Below are 21,254 nucleotides of genomic sequence, written 5' to 3'. Positions count from 1 at the left end.
CGCGCATTTTTACACCAAAGACAAAAAGTGCAGAATGCAACTTAGTTGCTTAAATCTATTAATTATGTACATAGTAATGAATATGAAAATGCGGTTTTCTTCTTCTTCTTCATTACTTGTAAAAGAATCATGTGGATATGAGTGCATTATTTTATGCATATAATTTTGAACAAAAAAAACATTAAATATTACTCCAATAAAATATCACTGAAATATATCATGAGCACGTACGCGATTAATTCTGTATGACTTAGATGACTATAGAATATAAAAATAATTGTCATCACTATCATTTTCGCGTTGACGTGTATACATGAATGAAAAAGTCGGGGAGAATCGAGAAATGAGTTGGATTAATTGACGCGGGGATGATGCGTACAACAGGATAACAGAATCATGTTGAGGTACAGATGGACGAGCAACAACATGAGAAATGCGTGCCATCACTTCTTTTTCGCGTCTTTTAATCCGGCACCTGCATTAAATTTGAAGAAAATAATATCACCGTCTTCGACTACGTAAGCACGCCCTTGTTGTCTGTACTTTCCTGCAGCCTAATGACAAAATAAAAAATATATAATAAATGTAGGGAAAATTTATTATCTAATCTTGCTTAATATGAAAAGTTGTTTCAAATACCTTTACTGCGGCTTCCGAGCCTTCGTTTTTGAAGTCTTCGAATTTCATCACTTCTGCCATAATGAATCCTTTTTCGAAATCTGTATGAATCTTTCCAGCAGCTTGAGGTGCTCTTGTACCTTTCTGTAAAACACGAGTAATGCAAAATTATATTATATTAAAGTAAATTTTATATAAACAATATTTTAACTAATATCATATAGCTTACTGCAATAAAGAAGAGATAATAATATATAATATATAATATATATAATATATAATTTTTTCTCTTATATTAATACATGTACATATCTAAATATATATAAATTTATATAATATTAAAATAATATTATATAAAATAAATTTATATAATATTAAAATAATATTATATATAATATAATTTATAATATTATATATATATATATATATATATATATATATATATATATATACATGGTGTCCCAAAAGTCCCGGACCGGTCGAATATTTCATAAAGTATGCACTTTAGAAAGAAATGTTTCAGACAAAAGTTGTATGGCTTGAAGAGGGCCATCAGATAGTGGCAATGATTTGACCTTGGAGAGTCATTTAAAGGTGACGTAAAGGTCACCTTCAATTTCTTAAATGGAACCCCCTATTTTTTATTACATATTCGTGTAGCTCATCTCGAGAGCTTTCCAAAACACTATAATAAAGTATTTCTTCATTGAGTACTTTTCGAGTTATGAAGCTTGAAATCATTTCTTAATTTTGCATAAACCATAAAATATCTAGTAAAATATTCATTTTTCGATTACCTTAATACTTTTATGTACAAAATAATGAGAGGAACACATAGTTGTTTTAAAAAAAATATGTAATTGTTAATTGCAAATTACATATTTTTTTCTTAAAAGCAACTATGTTTTTTCTTTACACCAATTGATTCCTCTCATTATTTTGTACATAAAAGTATTAAGGTAAGATAATCGAAAAATGAATATTTTACAAGATATTTTACGTTTATGTAAAATTAATAAATGATTTCAAGCCTTATAATTCGGAAAGTACTTAATAAAAACTTAATTATAGTGTTTTGGAAAGCTCTCGACGTGAGCTACCAGAATATTTAATAAAAAATAGGGAGATCCATTTAAGAAATTGACGGTGATCTTCACGTGACTTACAAATGACTCTCTCATGTCAAATCATTGCCACTATCTGATGGCCCCCTTCAAGCCATACAACTTTTGTCTGAAACATTTCTTTCTAAAGTGCATAGTTTATGAAATATTCGACCGGTCCGGGACTTTTGGGACACCCTGTGTGTGTATATATATATATATATATATATATATATATATATATATATATATATATTCTTTATATATATTTAATTATATATATTCTTATTTTAATATGATATATAATATAAAATTTTATCATGTAATCTAATAAACAATTATATACAATCTTTATTACACTCTATTTATTACATTTCCTTCATTATCTTAATTCTTATCTGTGCTTACTTGGATTGTCCATGCCTTAACTTCATCGTGACCGGCCGTAAAGAAATATTGCAAGTTTAACGCCTTGTATCCTTGTACAATAATTTTGTCAAGCGCACTAAACAAGAAAAAATATAGATTAAGACATAAGAGATTAGAAAGGATGTTTACTTACTGAAAAATAGGTGAGTTATTTGTTATCAAACAACACACAACACACATTTTTTATTTTTCGAATTATAAAAAAATAATGCGCGTCCGCGTTCAAGAAGTGCGCCGCATTGTGGAATAAGATTGTCTCGGGCCAAATATCGTCTAATGACGGGTTAGCGCAAGTGGAACGCGCGATGGGCTTGATGAAAGTCCCAGAGTTCAGAGAATACACATAAAGGCGAACGACTTAATACCGCAATTTTATCATTCTAACTCTAGCGGAGACCTATTCCAGCGGCGCCTCAGTTATATCTGCGGTCTCAAAATAAAATCACCGTATCTTTCGTCCCTCCATTTGTATCCTCCGATCATTAAGCAAATTTAGGTATTGTAGATTCTCTCCTATTCACACTATGAGAGTCTCAACCAAAACATAAATCGTAGGAAATATCTCAAATCTATTTCGCTATTTCTTCTATTATTTTCTTCATATTTCTCTTTATTTCTTCTATTAAATTCTATTATCTTCTATCGCTAAATATTTACTAATACTTATGTTTCTTTTCTATTTATTAAGATATTTTTTAATATTAGATATATAATAGACAATAGCTTAATGAGGTTGATTATGAGATTATACAGGGTGGCCCCGAACGTTCCAGCCAGACTTTGAGATCTTATAGGAAATTTAATTCTGAACAAAAAATTTCCGATAAACATGGGTCGAAAAATGCTTTCTTAAGAAGTTATCACTCAAAAACCTCTGATAAAGGAAGAGCAAAAGATGAAAAGAAAGTGAAATAAAAAAAATACTAAATAAATTTCTTGAAAAAAACGATAAAAATAAAAAATAAAAATCTATTTATCAATTTTATTTAAAAATCGTTTTCTTTTAGAAAAATAAAATATAATATAATAAAATATAATATAATATAATATAATATAAAAATAAAATATTTCTTTTATAAAAATAAAATGAAATTAAATAAATTTCTTGAAAAAAACGATAAAAATAAAAATCTTTTATCAATTTTATTTAAAAATCTTTTTCTTTTATAGTAATAAAATAATTTTTTTTAACTAACTTTTATTTTATTTTCATAAAAGAAAAAGATTTTTATTCTTTATTTTTATCGTTTTTTTACGAAATTTATTTAGTTTTATTTTCTTTTCACCTTATGCTCTTCCTTTATCAAAGGTTTTTGAGCAATAACTTCTTGAGGAAGCATTTTTCGACTCATGTTTATGGGAAATTTTTTGTTCAGAATTAAATTTCCTATAAGATCTCAAAGTCCGGCTGGAACGTTCGGGGCCACCCTGTAGATATGCAAGTTACACGAATCTACCATGTGCAATACAAGGGAGCCCTGGGGTACGAATGATCCACTAACTGATCGAATTGCCGAACCTCCGAACCGATTACTTCTCTCGCTCCACCCACCTCCTCGATTATGCCCGCGAGAGCGGGAGTTTTTATGCAATTTTGCAAGAATTTGAATAGCCGTTCGTAAAAATATAATGTGCCACGTCGAAGCTACGGTTTTTATTAGCCGACCCACGTAGAAGTGAGAGTGGGACGGAGTCTAGACGCTGGCTGGACCCCAACCACATTATTATTACCGTTAGAGGATAACTCGGTGCATAGCTAAATGTGTGGGAACTCGAGTTTGGTTGAGGAGGAGGGACGCTTTCGCCGGATTTTACGTCTAATTTTTTTTTCCTACAATCTTGCGGTGCTTCCTCGCCGACTGGTAAATTCACGTGCGACGTATGCGAATCTCACCGGATTCAAGGAAGGTGGCGGGAAGGGACGTACGGTTAAACCCTCTCATTTGCGAGCGCGACACAAGCCACAAACATTCACAGGATAAACATAATAATCGTTATAACGGACCATGGGAGCTGATACCAACCTGGTGACTTTGTGTTCCTCGAAGTATTTTGTGCGTTCCGCCTCGTCCATGTCAAGAATCTTGTTTTCGAAGATGCCGCTGAACGGAATTAACACCGCACCCGGATCATTCTTATCAACCCATTCCTTTATCTTGATTAACCTGTTAAATAAATAAAAAAATGTAACAGACTTATATAAAGTAATAATACTAGGTGGCAATATTTATTTAATCGTTATTTATAAAATGTATACCATTTGTTCTTTTTGCGTATGTAATCTTTTTCTGACAGATTCACCAAATATAGAATTGGCTTTGACGTGAGAAACAAATATTTGTTCAGTACCTCGACCTGAAATTTCAGAAAAATTTTCTTGTAAAATAAAATATGAAATTAAAGAAAACTTTTAATAAATAAAATACAGAAATATCCAAATTGCTTAAACTCACATCATTGCTACTCCAATCGGCGAACCTGATATGTTTCTTGTCATCCGTTAAAACCCCCTTCACCTTCAAAAGCGTTTCCTGCAAAATTTAGATGAACAATTTTTTTAGTAATTAATTTTTTTTAGTAATTAATAAATAAAATTTTTTTAATAATTAATTTTTTTTAGTAATTAATAAACAAAAATTCTGGCTAGTTTTGATCGATTACATTATTTCCAATGATCCTTTGATTAACTGATTAGTGATATTAAGATAATTTATTAAATTAAAAATTTTTATTGAATCTTCTATTGCGTAACTGTTTTGTATCTTGCAACGACTTCGTCATTCATCGATTTCGCCAGGCATTCAGGATGCACGAACGCGGACCATTGAATAGGATAATTTTGCGATCGCATCGTGATTAGAGGATCGTACTGGCTAGCCAAGCACGCGTGATCCCATTAATTCTATCAAGAGAAAGAGAAAGAAGAGACGAAAAGGTAGCTTCGAATTCTCGAAAACTTTTGCCAAATTGCAAAGTCGAGAACGAGAGGGAGATGGGTAATTGCCATGGGTCAATCCACGGAAGGAGGGTAATCCAACGATCGACTCGTTCCAGGAATTCTTTGCTTCGCCCGCGTTCTCTTAATTTTCTCGGTAATTTTGTAGTTGGTCTTGACGAGGGGGCTGTAACTGTACTTGCTAAACGTTCATGCGTCACGTATCAACTAGGGTTGCCCAAGACTTAAAACAATATTCTAAAAATATTGTATTGGTATTGAAAACTTAAATCTTATCTTATATTGTCTTGCCTCGATTTTATTGACAATTTTTTTCTAATACTGAACACAATTGCTTAAAATAATATTTAACATAATCTTTATCATATAAGTTAAGATAATTATTACTGTTTATATCTTTTCAAAATATTGTAATCTTTTATAAATATCCTAGTGTATGAACACTAAATGAGGAAGAATAAAAAAAGAAATATTTTATATTATTTTTTAATTATTTTTATTTTGTATTATTTTTTATTTTGTATTATTTTTATTTTTATATTTTTTATATTATTTTATTTTATATTATATATATATTTTATTATATATTTATATATATATTTTATATTATATATTATTTTATTCTTATATTATTTGTTCTTGTGACAAATAATGCTTAATGAGATTGATTGGAAATAATATAATCAAAGAAAAAATGTGTCTTTATAATTTAAAATATCCAAAATTATAAGATATATGCTCAATGTTCTTCACGATATAACTGTATAATACCTGACAGAAATGCATAAATAGATAAACAATGAACCGTTATATCAAGAGAAAGATAAACGAGCGCATCAAACGCAAATCGTGTGATTTGAATCCAGTGCGATATCGCGTTTGTTTGTCCGCATTTAACGAGCTTTTATTTACGCATCGATGAAAATGGGTCGATTGGGCGTGCATAAACGTTGTTAAGAACAGCAATTTTCGAAACATCTGCATTTTCCTACGGAATTATCGCGATAGCTCAAACAACGCAGTTAATATATGTCACTATATAGGAGTCAGTTACGTCATATCGATTATAATGCAAAATATACAGTACAGGTTTTCCATGTAAAAAAATGTAAAAAAAATGTAAAAATGTATAACATGTATTAAAGATAATTTTTAAGAATAAAAAGATAGTTTCAAATAATACAAAATTTTCATAATAACAGCTTTATGTACATATACTCTTTTAATCGTCAAAATAATATTTTTATAAAATATTTTTATTATAATAATATTTTTATTTAATAATATATATAATAACTATAAATAAGTAGTAATTTAATAATATATATTTTTATTTAATAATATTTTTAATATTATTATAATAATATTTTTATTAAACAATATTTTTATATCGAAGCTGATTTCTTCCTCAAAAAAATTATTCTACTTTATTACTTGTGTGTATGAAATATAATTACTTACATATTCAGGTTTCAGCTTCTTATCATTACCACGAATTACAAGCTTCTCAAGCTTTTCGAGATGCGTATTCAAGAATTCGATATCTTTCAATCGTAACTCCTCGCTAATAATATCGAGATCTCTCACGGGATTGACATCGCCCTCCACGTGAGTGACATCGTCATCCTCGAAGACACCTGAAAAAAATACGAATAAATAGATCTCGAGTATAAAAAAGTATTTAAGTTGGAATTGCCACTGGAAATATTGTAACATTCGCCTGAATGCGAAGCTCGCATGTCGACTATTTAAGCGAGCTGCCGCCACGCGAAAATTGCCGGGTCGGTTTAATTGAAAAAATTACCACCTGTCGGCGGTCTGCCAAGACGTATTAACCGGCAAAAGTACCTCGAAAATGTTATTCTCAGTACGAATGTAATATATACCTAACAATCGCACGGTTCCCCCTGAACGAATCAACACCTATTTAGTGAATTACTATGTGTTACATTAAAATGATGTTAAGTATGTGTGTTAATCACTTCTGCGGATATACCGTAGATTTTATTATATGTGATGAATTATAAAATATTGTCACACAAAAAAGAAATCTGAATTAAATTCCTCAATTTCCAATTGAATGTTTGCTACAAAGAGGCCAAAAACTCTAACATAATTTTTAAATTTCACATCAAATATCCACTAGCAACAAAATACAAATTGTGAGTAACAAATAGGATTTTTTGTATATTTTTATTTCAATTTTTAATTTTTATTCTATTTGTTTATATGATACATAGACAGTGTTTGCTGGTATCTAGATAAAATTATCTAGATAATTATCTAGATAAAGATATGGATCATCTTTATCTTTAACTAGATGAAGAAATACAAAGTATCTTTATCTTTATCTTAAATAAAAAATATGTCATCTTATCTAAAAATTATCTAAGATGACATTTTCATTATGCAAAAGAGTTTTCCATGCAAGCTTCTAAAAATCTATCTAAAATATCTAAAATATATTTATTTGGAAAATAATATTACAAATATACTTTATCTTGTACTTGTTTTACTTAAATTTGTGCAGTGCATTAATGTATATTTTATAAAAATGATATATGTATTGTTACACATTGATTATTATATTATATTATAAATATATTATAAATATATAAATATAAATTAATAAATAAATATTTATCATATCATTTATATACTTTTTTGTTATTATTTAAATATTCTTTAGGAAAAGAGAAAGAATATATGTTTATGATTTTAATATCCCATTTATAATTTGCCTCACATTTTTTACAAATATTTATAGTCTTATAAAATAAACAAAAATATCTAGATAATTATCTAGATTATCGCAATAATCATCTCTTTCATCTAGATTAAATAAAAGCAAAATCATCTTTATCTCATCTAAGATAAATTTACGGATTTTTATCTTTATCTTTATCTAGATAATTTTGAAATTATCTACAGCAAACACTGTACATAGATATACCTGCCAAGAGATAAGCATAGGACGATTTGCATTATTGTGAAGAACAATAATGTAATGCACTTCCAGGAAAATAGTTAACGATGATCATAACACGTGTTCGCAGCACGTGTTAACCAGCAGGATAAATGTATGTGTGTCGTAAAAATAAGCTCGCGTCCGCGACTATACGTTCAACGAGTACACGCGAAGTAAATAAATAAATCAGTTCAGAATCTAATCTCTCCATCTCATCGACAAAAATTTCTCGTTATAATCGCTTTTATTGCGATTTCCGTATTCGAAATACACGTGCGATTCATTTATTTACGCAGGGACGCTCCGTACGTTAGCGCAAACATTAAAACGGGATATAAATGGGAGACAAATAACGAACAACGATGTTATAGATAGCACTTACGGCAAAGATGAAATATGCCATCGCAAGCTCCAATGTGAGAGAGAAAGTTATTTCCTAAGCCCTGTCCCTCAGCAGCACCCTTTACTAATCCTGCAATGTCCATCACGTGCAGGAAGGCCGGAACTTTACTAGAAAAAAATCCAAATTTATAATTACGCATATTTTTGACAGGAAAGTAAATCGTACAATAAGTGTATAAATAAGTTTTCCACTATATTTTATGAGATTAAGTGTTTATTAAGAAATACATGTACAGTTCAATCATAAAAGTAATCATTTTTCAGCGCTCTCTTCCACCTTTCAGATAAGTTGCAGAGATTTCGGATCAATTAAAAGTTTCTATTTAAGATAAATTCATCAAATCGTTTTCTTACTTCTCCGATATTTCTAAATCTTCGGACAATGCGTGCAACATCATGAATTCATTGCAAGTATAGAACTTACCTGAAAGATACAAAAAATACACTGAAAAATGATACAGATGACTTTCATGATTAAATACCGTACATGTATTAGGAATAACTAAGTTTCCGCTGCTCATAATTAAATGGCTCCAGCTGCAAATGTAGTAAAGTTAGGCTTTGTCAATAAAATTGAGTGCGCAAAGATTCATTTTTTGTGAAAGAAATATATTTTTTAATCGATTTAAGGATGTTTTGTATGTACAATCCCAGCAAAAAGTAGCTGAAAATCAATATTGACAAATATCCACTTTTAGTGTATTATGAGAAATTGTGTGGAATATTACAATTTAATCTTAGCTACAGTGCAGAGACATATTTTTTAATATTTATTGCGTTTTTACTGAAATATTCCGAATTTTGTTAATCGAAATGATTAACTTTTGGCAGAGAATTTCGCCTTGTGACAGATACATGGCTAACTTCAATTATATTTAATATCTTTTTAACCAGTTAGTACTTGTATAATATTATTTGACCAAATATTTCCTCTGTATCTAAACTTTTGCAAATTTTAAACAAATTCTGAATTTTTTTCCATGTGTTTTTGTCATTTGAATCGACGTGATTATACGTTTTCTATAAGAACACATGTTAATTCGGTGCAAATTAAAATCCTTATAACTTGTGAATGCTTTAGTGAATCGATTTAAAAATTGTGCTGAAGATTCTAAATATATGTAAGGACATTCTGTACAATTTTCATTGAATTCTCAATATTTTGAAAATAGGTACAAAACATCCTTAAAATGAAACGTGATAAGTTGTTTTTCCGACATTTCTTCACTGCTTTGATTTAAGTAAAACTGCAGCTAAAGCTCATCGATTGATTTCTGAAACAGTCATGGCTGATCACTACCAACAAGAATTAAACTGATTGAATTGAATTGATGCGAAAAAGGCCAGTAATCGATATAAAATGATTCTTTTGTATGATAACGCGCGACCTCATATTGCAAGAATCGTAAAAGAAATACTATTGGAGCTCGAATGCGAAGTTCTCCTCCACCAACCTATTCTTCAGACTTGGCCCCATCGGATTATCATCTTTTCCTATCAATGCAACGTGCTCGCCGATACACACTTCTCCAATTACGAAGAAGTCCAAAAATGCATCGATCAATAAATTGCTTTAGAAAACAAGACGTTCTATCGTCGCGGAATCCAACTTTTGCAAAAAAAATAGGAAAAAGTCATAGAAAACAAAGGATTATATTTTGATTAATATATTAATATATTATTTGATTAATATATTAATATATTATTAATATATAATTTTGATTAATATATTAATTCATTTTCTTATTGAAATAAATGCATTTTTCAAGTAAAAAACGGCGGGAACTTAGTTTTTAATTAGTATCTAATATAATTTGTTAATAAATTTCTTGAATTTCACAAAACAATAATAGAACTTAATATATTTCAACGATAACAAATAGCAATAAATTATCGCGTCAGACTAAATATTTACTTTTGAGCGCAAATGTATGATCAGTCGTTGCATGCGAACGGTATTATTTCGCTCTTCGCATCCACACGTTGATTCCCTTCGAAACGGAGATCACGGATGATCGCGATTATAAAGGTCGGAGGCATATGCCACGTGATGCACGCGCGCAGAATGACAACAGGGAGGAGAGGAGGAGGGGACGACGACGACAGTGACAACGAGGTGTATTTAAATGCTAATGCCAGCGGGCTCATTAAACAATTAGCCTTTGAAGGGAGGCGTCGGTGAAAGTGGACGGGCCACTGGATGGGGGGGCAGCGGGGGGAGAGACGGTGTGTATTAGCCGGCTTTCATCACGGATCGTCGAATCATCCGACACGTGCCGGTAGTCGAGGTCGGGACGAGCTCCGACACGATTTCAACGAGACGACAAGTACGCGGGATACGATAATAGGGCGGGCTATAGAGGCCGCGGATGAATCGACTCGCTCTTTGATCCGGCGCTGTTTCGCATTTTCAATGCTTCGATTCACGTCGAATCCGCTCGCCAGGCAAGCACGATTTCCATTCGATTATTTGCAAAGTGACGAAAGGCGCACGACCGAGGAGTTTTATTAACTGCTAACTCTCGACTCGTCAAGTAAAGAGAATCGTTACGTTCTTGCACATGAGACTGATAGATATATTCTAAGTCTATTGTTTGACATTTTTTAAATTTTAATTTTTTATTTTAGAGTCTATTTCAGTTTCTATATTCGGTTTTTGGATTTTAAATTTTAAATTTGTGATTATTTAATTAAACAAACTTATAAATATTTGTTTTTATTTTATTTAAACCTTAGTAATTAGTTCGTATTATTGGCCCTAGAATTTTTATTATTGCTTTGCAACACATGAGCAGTATTTGTGTTATTATTGTTTAATTTTCGTCTTGTTTTTAATATTAAATTGTAATATTTAATACTGAAGTTTAATTTTAATTTTAATTTTAATTTTAAGAAATCAATGAATAATAAAAATTGTCTTGATTTTCATTCTTATCCAAAGCCGAAGAGATGGATTGAAAAATAAATAAATAATAATAAAAGATTGAAATACACCAAACACAATCATAATCAAATATTGCTACAGCTTTCCCTTGAAATCAATATTATATTATCAGAGTTGGCATGTTTTAAACAATGTGTTTAAAACTGTGTGATTAAAACTTGTTTAAAACAGTATCCACTGTTTTAAACATTTTTGTTTTAAACTGTTTTAAATTATTGTTTAGAACCGTTTAAAATATCGCAAATAAAATATATGATTATTTGAAAAAGAAATTGTAACAAAAATTGAAAACAAACAAAAATTAATAGATGTGCATGTTGCAAAAAAGTTTTTGTTTTAGTGTTTTTAGTTTTTTATCTATATTTATGTAACATATAGATGTAAAAATATAAATAATAAAATAAAAATGATAAGATGGGTATTATTTTAGCAGAATATTTATTTTTGGATATTAAATAACAATCAATACAATAAAGATTACTTAGAAAATATTGACTGACTTTACATTTTACATTTTAACATTTTAAATTAATAGTACATAACTCATAGCAGGTCAGTAGTTTTAAAAAAAAGTTCTTCTTTTAAAAAGAAGAATTAAGGTTTTTTTCTTTTATTTAGAATTTACGTTGAGATTTAAGTATGAGGCTACTTAAGAATAGGAAAGGAACCAAAGTATTATATATTAAATATTATTAACTAGAACTTTTTTTTAGAACTACTGACCTGCTGAGTTATGTACTATTGATTTAAAATGATAAATGTAAAATGTAAGGTCAGTCAATATCTTCTAAGTAATCTTTATTGTATTGATTGTTATTTAATATCCAAAAATAAATATTCTGCTAAAATAATACCCATCTTATCATTTTTATTTTATTAATTATATTTTTAATAGCATTGTCAATTTTGGCAACGTTATTTACAGTTTAACGCTAGCGAAAAATTTAAATATTTACACAGATCAAAGTTATTAAGCGTTTTTTGCTTGTTTAAAACGTTTTTTTTTACTTTATTTAAAAACACAAATAAAACATTGTTTTAAACAAAAAAAAAACGTTTTTTGTTTAAAAGAAAAAAAAACGTTTTTTGCCAACCCTGTATATTATCCTCGAAGTACGTTGTTTTTTCGATAATTTTATTTTTAAAAAAATCTAACGTTGATGTCATTCGCGTTTAAGAATGCTGCATCACGTAGTAACGCGAATAAAGAATGTGTAGCACCGATGAATACGGAAACTTCGCGTTTCGTAGACGAATTTCAGACCGATCTGCATTGCAGATCGCCCCCTGGCTCCCTATTTCCGTCTTGCGAGAATAAAAGCGAAGAAGTATGGAAATGTCCCACGGTTATTCCGACTCGTTTCCCTTCACAACGGTGCATTTGTAGGCGGTGTACTATATGCTTTTATTCCGCTATACACATTTATCCGCTACGTCAACGTATTTCAAGAACGTTCCTCACTGCCTCTTACCTAGCTGGCTTAAAATATTCGCAGAGATAGTCGAATCTCGCATCGGGTACCGGAACACGACGTGCTGGAACAAAAAGCAAGTAGATAGCTCCAACAATGTTAGAACGATTAATAACGATTATCCTGAAACGTACTTAAAGATAATTGACAGATAAATACGTCGACGAACGTGGCGTGTAATGTAATTTAACTGGGATATTTGGGCAAGGATACATAGGGATTAATCTTTTTCTTCATGGTATTAGTGACAATCTCTATAATTTTGTGTTGTCCTGCCATTCGTTCGCTCACAACCTCGTAAATGTCCATCTCGCGTAACTTCTCGGACGTATTATGCCTCTTCAGGTAGACGCCGATGTAAATAGCTGCGCTTACAGCCGCTGATAAACCGAATATCTTCGGCCGACAAACAGCGATTAGATTCACAGCTTCGACCAGCACTCTCGCTATCGTTTGCTCCAAGAAATCGATATCTGACAGCATTTTGACCTCGCGAGGAAACGGAATATCCGCTTCAATGTACTTGTAGTACTGCGCGAGGAACTTTTCACGACACTCTTCGCTGCAGAAAAGGAATACTTTACCTTTGAAGATAGCACCCAGATCGGATCTGCCTTGCATCAGCTTGCGATCCGGGAGACCATCGACGTAAGTTACCGGGCATAAACCGCCGACTTGAAGACGTTGCGCCCAGCAAGCGTGCTCTGCATCAGCCACCTCCTCGAGTATTCGTGGTCGTTCGTCGAGAAGAGACGTTTCATTGGCAGGTGAAACGTACTGCAGCGGATCCTCGACGAAAGCATCTATATGTTGCGGACATATCCAATAGAAGTGTTCCCTAAACTGTACCATTCCTGAACTATCCACTAATCGGCCGGAGGTTTTCAAGAGTTTCTCAAGACGCAAGCAAACGGGACAATACGATTCGTATCGACTCTGTCGCCATCGAAATTCGAAAGGTGACACGCACATGTGCTTCAGACTGTGAACCTTCTCCAGATCCGCCTCATTAAAGTAAAGGATAACGTCGGCGAATCGGGAGCGCATCGCGTGATCTGCGCGAGTCCAAACGTACCACTTGCTTTTAGTAGCGTCCAGCTCGATGACGTTTTGCGAGAACTTCTTCTGCCAGTCTCGAAAACTCGCTTGACCCACTTGCCACTTCTCGTAACGCTGCGACAAAGGATCGACAGAGAAATTTACCGACTCCTCTGCTTCCACGTGATTACCCCAAGAGAGACATTCGAGGCAAAACTCGAAATCCGCCTTCAGATCAAATATGATCATCGGCTGCATCCCCAAAAGAGCCAGTTGCTCGGCTTCCTGACGACTCGAAGGACAATCATCTAGAATATAACCTTGAGTTGCTGCACGTGGCCCTATGGAAAACATTTCTATGGCACGCGTTATGGATTCGATCGAAGCAGGCCGCCCGGCTCGAAGCTCGTCTTCAATCTTACGCGCTGACTCGGTCCAAGGATAGTATTTCAACATGTGACGCATTGCTTTGAGGGGAGTAATTATCTTCATGCCATACGTTTTCGCGAAACGACTCGCCAGCGTTGTTTTTCCACACTTCGGTGGCCCGATGATGGAGATTCGAAGCGGAATAAGCGATAGACGGGAGTCGAGCGTCTGATACTTGGAGGGATCATTCAGAAATAAGGAAAGCGCTTCTTCGCCGGCAAGAAAATAGATATAGGGATGACGTATAACCGGGAAAATCCGGCCGCGAGCTTTCATCGGTAGAAACATCTGAACAGGAATTTTGTTGGTGTACACTTGCACAGGACACCATCGTCCGAAGGCGCTGAAAAAAAAGTAGCCGCAATTGAGAAGTTGTTCCGCTGTTTCAAGGTCGATGACATTTCCTCTTTCTTCAGCATTTGCAGTAGCTAAATTTGTTTCCATTTCTACAGCTGCTGTTTCTTCCCGTTGGGTTTCGTTCTCTTGATCTTTTTCTCTGGCGTTTACAGAGACATTGAAGCGGCTTTTGATATGATTTATAACGTATTCCGTTGCATCTTGAATATCTGCAAGATTACATATTATTAGATGTCCTTCAAATTCGAGGATTTCTTTCTCAAATTTTATCCATTCCGATGCGAATCGTGTTAAATGTTCAAGATAGTCCTGTTCTGCATTTTCACGCAACATTCTATATTCTTCTTGACCCGCCTCTATATCGTAATCTATTTTGCGCACAGAATTATCAAGATAAAAAAAATTGCGAAATTTATTCAGCAGGTAGTCGTACGGTTCGTTTTCGAACAAAACGATGATATGTTCAAATACAATGCCAGCATCGATAATTTTTCGCCAGATTTCAACATTCACGCACATTCCGTCCACGACATATCCACCGTCCCTTCGTAATTCATCTTCCAATTTCAGATCGGGTATTTCTTTAATATTCTGTACAATAATATCGGCCTTTTCGTCGACAGATTTATCGATAAGCTCTAATGAAATTTGCACATTCGAATCGTTCTTTTGATTCAAAGACTCCTCACGCTGTTTAATTAATTTTGTCATAATCCCATCAACATTTATCACTGTTCCGCCAAAAGCCTCCGCCAATCTGGCACCAAGTTGCGATTTGCCAGCGTACTTGGGTCCAAATATCGCAATTTTGCAGGCTGGTCGTGGATTTGGTGGCAATAAAAACGTTCGCGGATTTTCGATAAACAAGTTCGCAGCTTCTTCAGAAGATAGAAAAAAAATCTTATTCAAAAATCTTACCGCGTGCTTCGACAATCCCTTCATGGTTCGTCCTTGGGCTAATGCGACGGGGCAATAAAACTTCCACGCAGAAAGTTTCCAGGGAAACGCGGGTGACACGACTTCTCTTTGCCTCAGAACCTCGAAGACTTCTTCTGTAGATCTTTTTGAGTTTATTTTTGCAGGTGTTTCCAGAAAATGTGCATCATCTTGTACAATCATCCTCTTTGGAAGGATCGACGGCTGCAATGCTAAAGTGCATAAACGTATTTTGAGGATCTGAAGTATCCGTCGCGTCGAGCTACGACCATCCACACGGATTACAAATTGAGGATCGTGCGCGAGGACCCATTTGTCGATTACTGGTAACGCCAATCGTTCGTAAAGCTCACATTGCATCTCAACCCCAAATGTACGGTTTACCAATCTTCTATTATCCGTAATTGATTCGTTTGCAACTTGAGAAAAATCGTACGAAGTGTCCGATTCGTCGTTCAATGGACGCGCAAATTCATTTGTATCGATTATATCTCCTGTAGAAAGGTCTATACGCCAATGTTCACTTCTACTCATAACATCTCGCTTTGGACATACAAGATAAATAATAATCACAGGTTTTCTCGGCCATGTAAGAAACATTTCATCAATCTGTCGACGGATTTCTAGCTCGTATTTATATTGCGTCTCATATCTTATATTGTTAGGTGTAATTGAATCTTCATATGCCTCGCAGTTCTCTTCACTTGTCGTGGTTTCGCAAAATTCTGGACAAGTGCCATCCATATTTACAATAGGCCTCGATGAACTGTCAAAGTTCATATCGTCTACACTAGGAATAAATGGTAAACATTCAATAACGTAACCTCTGTGTTTGACATCTCTCTTCTTGATCCTGTATCGTATCAAATTCATAGTGATATTAGGCTTTATAGATTTACCGGACCGTAAAATCCTTTCCATATATTGGCCTTTCTCGGTTCCAGCGTCGATCTCTTGCTGAACTAACGATACGGGCGAAATAAAAACACAGTTCCAAATATCGGCTATTGCTAAGGCCAAGTTCCTACGATGTAATCCTGGTTTTCCGAAAATAACGAAACTCGGTGGTTCCGTTCTAAGATAATAATTTACAGCTTCATCTTCTAAATTAGAATCCTGATTAATAAAACGTTCCTTACATGCAAAATGCGATACAAATTTTTGCTCGTCAAAAAACTTGGAAGCGCTAATAATCCTTTTTGCTGGATGTATATCTTCGGCAGAAGCGTAATACAGATTGGCTTTTGGATATTTGATTGTCGATGGTGCAGGAATATCTCGTAAACAATCCGAAAGATCTTTGGTTAATTGCAAAAAGGACTTTTTCTTGCTAAGTGATTCATCGACAAATAATTTTTCCACATGTTCTTGTACTGATTTTTTTAAGAACTTCTCGCACATTTTAAAATAATTTTCTAGTAACTTGCATAAATAATTAATTTTAAATTCGATATTATGTCATTTGCATATAAACTTAAGCAAGATTAAACAAGCGAAGTCGAAATTGTTTACATACACTATACCTAAATTATTATTTCATTTATGTGCAATAAATAAATAAGAAACTTTATGTGGTTGATTTATAAAATCAAAAGTTTGATTGATTAGAATGAGATAAAAATTATCGATAGAAAGAGAAAGAGAAAAACCAAAGAATTACTTATATTAATTAAATAATAATTAAATAAAATTACACATTATATACTTTACACGTTATATACCCTGTATTTAAATTATTATTTCGTTATAAATGTGCAATAAATAAATAAGAAAATTTATGTGGTCAATAGAATGAAAAAGATTAGTACGAATAAAATAAAAATAATTATTCATAGAGAGAGAAGGAGAAAAACAAAAGAGTTATTTATATTAAGCAATAATAAAAATTCTAGGGCCAATAATACGAGCTAATTACTAAGGTCTAAATAAAATAAAAACAAATAAGTTCGTTTAATTAAATAATCACAAAAACGTTTCGACTTTACCTAGTCTTCCTCAGTCAAGTAAAGTCGAAACGTTTTTGTGATTATTTAATTAAACGAACTTATAATTATTTGATTTTATTTTATTTAGACCTTAGTAATTAGCTCGTATTGGCCCTAGAATTTTTATTATTGCTTTGCAACACACGAGCAGTATTAGTATTATTATTGTTTAATTTTCGTCTTATATTTATATATTAATATTAAATATAAAAATAAACAAAAGAAATGGATTGAAGATATATCAAGATACTTATTTTCATTAGGATCGATGGTGCAGAAGGGAAAATTTTCAGCCGCCGCCTGGCTCTTGGTGAGAACATTGAAGAAAGTTGACTTTCCTACATTTGGTATACCGACTATGCCCATTTTCAAGTTGGTGCCAACGCGACCGATGAGCGGCTTCCGCTCAGGTTCCTCAGCTTTCTTCGGAGCCATGCTGGGAAAAAACACGAGATCTTTATATCACACGCACACATACATGTACGCCGAATTAACATTTAAACCGTAGCTCCTCCGCGAAGCGGGGAGGATTGTGGAACGAGTGCCGCGCACGAGGCACGGAGCATAATCGGTTGATGGACAAAAACATCGGACAGGAGACGGCGACTTCTGTCGTGGACGAGCGTGGCGGTGTGCCTCGGGGCACACGTCGCCGACGTGTACCCTGCATCCCCCGAAATATCCTTAATGCCAAGATATTTCGGCGCCCGAAGCGAGAGGGCGAGATCTCTCCAGCGGAATCTCTCCCCCTCTCCCCCTCCCAACCCCACGTATCGCGTATCGCTCGCGGTGACTAATTATATTAATGCGGACGGCACATCGCGAGCGATTGCTGTGTTTACCGCGAGATTGAGAGCCCCCTGTCCCGCCCCCGCATACCGGCATATTGCCGCGTCGCATCAAAGATGACGAGGGAGGAGGAGGAGGTGGAATATCGTGGCCGGGCCACGAGGGAGGGAAGGGTATAGCGGGGGAGAGGGGGGGACGGAGGGGGACGGGGAGCCGCAGGATTACTGGGCACCAAAGCCGCGAATCACCGGCATCACGCCGAGAATCCGCAACCGCGCCTGAGGCCGCCAATCCGCCACCGTCTTCGCGGTTCCCTGTATTCCCTTCCCCGTCTCGTTCTCCCCTTTTTCATCGGTCTCTCTTCTCGCCGAGCCTCCTCGGTCGTTCTCTTCTCTCCTCTCTTCTCTTTCCACCCCCGTAGCGCTCTTCGCCCTCTCCTTTATTCTTTCCCTCTTCTCCTCGTCGTTTTTCATCGCGGTCCCGGGGAAATTTGCAAATTACGATAATGGAGGAGCGTCTCTCTCTCTCTCTCTCTTTTTCTCCCGAGGAAGCGTTCCGCCCGCGATGCTACTCGAGAGCCGAGAGCTCGAAGAGCCGCCTTGGCGCCGTGGCGTGACCGTCCCTCCCCTTTTACAGCGTGTTTCGCTTTCGCGGATCGCTAGACGCGCGGTTAATGGACGAGATCTCGGGGATCTCGCGTCGCTACTCCGATCGGGGTTCAATCCTATTGTCGCGAAAAACTCTCGACGAACATATGTTGACAATGAAACACATGAAAAATTAAATGAAAAATGTTTGAACACTACCCAGCAATATACATGTTATATAACTGTTACATAAAAATTATATTATTAAGTGGGAAACTGTAACTAACAATTATATAACTGTTACATAACAATTATATTATTAAATGGGAAATTGTAACTGACAATTATATAACTGTAGCATAACAATTATATTAAGTGAGAAATTGTAACTAATAATTATATAATTGTTACATAATAATTTAATATTAAGTGGGAAATTGTAAATAACAATTATATAACTGTTATATAACAATTATATTAAGTGGAAAATTGTAACTAACAATTATATAACTGTTACATAACAATTATATTAAGTGGGAAATTGTAACTAACAATTATATAACTGTTACATAACAATTATATCATTAAGTGGGAAATTGTAACTAACAATTATTAAGTAGAAAATTGTAACTAACAATTATATAACTGTTACATAACAATTATATCATTAAGTGGGAAATTGTAAGTAACAATTATATAACTGATTACTTGGTATTTGCTGGGAAGTTACTACGAGTCACTCACCTCGAATGCCTCAGTGCATGTCGAAAATTCAATAATATTGGCATATCGCATTCCTAAGTGACGTTTATGTGAAACTCCACCGCCATTCTCTACTAACCATTGCATGGAAATTTTCATATAATAAATCAAACATCAAAGTAACGTAATTGAAAGTAAGAATTAAACATAAATCGATTAAAGAAAGATTGCAGAAACGCGCGCTATCAGTGCCGGCGACGGTGCTGCCGCACGGCGGCCGGTGAGCGAAGCAGTTATCCGCACTGCACTACACCGCAAAACTTAACTTAACCTAACCTAACCTTTCGCCTCGCTGCCGGAAAACGCTCGCCGAGAAAAAGAGTACTTTCAGCTGTCGCGAATGAATTTCCTTACGACTTACGTACGCTATGTCCTTAGCTGTCGAGTAGACTGGTCGTTTTTGCTGCTCGACTAGCTCGTCGATACACGAGGGAACTCGTGGACTCGTTACATTAGAATATTACAACCTCGCATATGCGATCTTTTTCCGAATCAAGCGCCCGCGAATCGAAACATGCAAGTGTGCTCCGCGCCCTCCCCCCGTTCCACAGGCATTTTATCCTTTGACAGATACCTCGAGTGTTCCTGGCCTTGCACCCAACAATATAAATAATCGCTGCACAACCGTATTGAACAACACGGAGAGAAGAGCACGGCACGTATATGACGTCAGGAATTCGACCGGCGGTTCCGTTGGTATTGCAGAACTTCCATTATCGGCGAGGACGCGAAAGCCCTCCGTCAATGAAACAGTTTGAACAAGTTCTCATAGCGCCGTTCGCAATGTTAATAATAATAAATTAGTAAATTATTAATAATAAATTATTAATAATATAATAATAATATAGAATGCGTGTCAATGTCTTTCTTTTTCAATGAATATTTATGACAATTCAGCATCATCGTAAAATAAAAAGAGAATTCTTTTATGTAAAAGAATTAAGGATGTTTTGCATGTACAATCCTAGCAAAAAGTAGCTGAAAATCAATATTGACGAATATCCACTTTTGGTGTATTTTGAGTAACAAATTGTGTGGAATTGTGTGGGTGTATTTTGAGTAACAAATTGTGTATTACAATTTGATCTTAGCTACAATGCAGAGATGTATTTTTTAATATTTATTGCGTTTTTACTGAAATATTCCAAATTTTGTTAATCGAAATGATTAACTTTTGGCAGAGAATTTCGCCTTGTGACAGATACATGGCTAACTTCATTGAATTATATTTAATATCTTTTTAACCAGTTAGTACTTGTATAATATTATTTGACCAAATATTTCCTCTGTATCTAAACTTTTGCAAATTTTAAACAAATTTTGAATATTATTTCCATGTGTTTTTGTTATTTGAATCGACGTGATTATACGTTTCCCGTAAGAACACATGTTAAATCGGTGCAAATTATAATCCTTATAACTTGTGAACGCTTTAGTGAATCGATTTAAAAATTATACTGAAGATTCTAAACATATGTA

General features: G+C 34.0%; 1 protein-coding gene across 2 annotated transcripts; it reads right to left on the bottom strand.

The window, feature by feature from the left end:
- Positions 1-373: 373 nt before the first annotated feature.
- LOC105258062 (obg-like ATPase 1) lies at positions 374-20,462 on the bottom strand. Of its 2 annotated transcripts, XM_011269122.3 has the most exons (11): positions 20,350-20,462; positions 17,892-18,073; positions 12,893-12,953; positions 8,457-8,584; positions 6,568-6,743; positions 4,604-4,681; positions 4,408-4,505; positions 4,175-4,315; positions 2,130-2,226; positions 640-762; positions 374-554 (listed from the first exon to the last, which is right to left on the bottom strand). In XM_011269122.3, exons 2-11 carry the CDS (start codon positions 18,070-18,072, stop codon positions 444-446), a joined length of 1,194 nt encoding a protein of 397 aa, XP_011267424.1. In that variant the 5' UTR covers position 18,073; positions 20,350-20,462; the 3' UTR covers positions 374-443. The 2 variants fall into 2 exon arrangements, with proteins under 2 accessions (XP_011267424.1, XP_019885184.2); XM_020029625.2 differs by lacking the exons at positions 17,892-18,073; positions 20,350-20,462 and adding an exon at positions 13,336-14,122.
- Positions 20,463-21,254: the final 792 nt, after the last annotated feature.

Source organism: Camponotus floridanus, unplaced genomic scaffold (genome assembly GCF_003227725.1).
Source record: "Camponotus floridanus strain SB8 unplaced genomic scaffold, Cflo_v7.5 scaffold36, whole genome shotgun sequence".
In the NCBI taxonomy this organism is placed as follows: domain Eukaryota; kingdom Metazoa; phylum Arthropoda; class Insecta; order Hymenoptera; family Formicidae; genus Camponotus; species Camponotus floridanus.
Note: the sequence above shows the minus strand (reverse complement) of the source record. Positions and strands in the feature narration are given on the sequence as shown.

Bases quoted from the DNA above. Each gene is read 5' to 3' on its own strand.
- LOC105258062 (XM_020029625.2), bottom strand. From the start codon at position 13,939: ATGCGCTCCCGATTCGCCGACGTTATCCTTTACTTTAATGAGGCGGAT. The intron at 6,744-8,456 runs GTAAGTGCTATC...TATTTTTTTCAG, and splicing joins TGGCATATTTCATCTTTGCC to GTGTCTTCGAGGATGACGAT. The intron at 763-2,129 runs GTAAGCACAGAT...CGTGTTTTACAG, and splicing joins TTAAGGCATGGACAATCCAA to AAAGGTACAAGAGCACCTCA.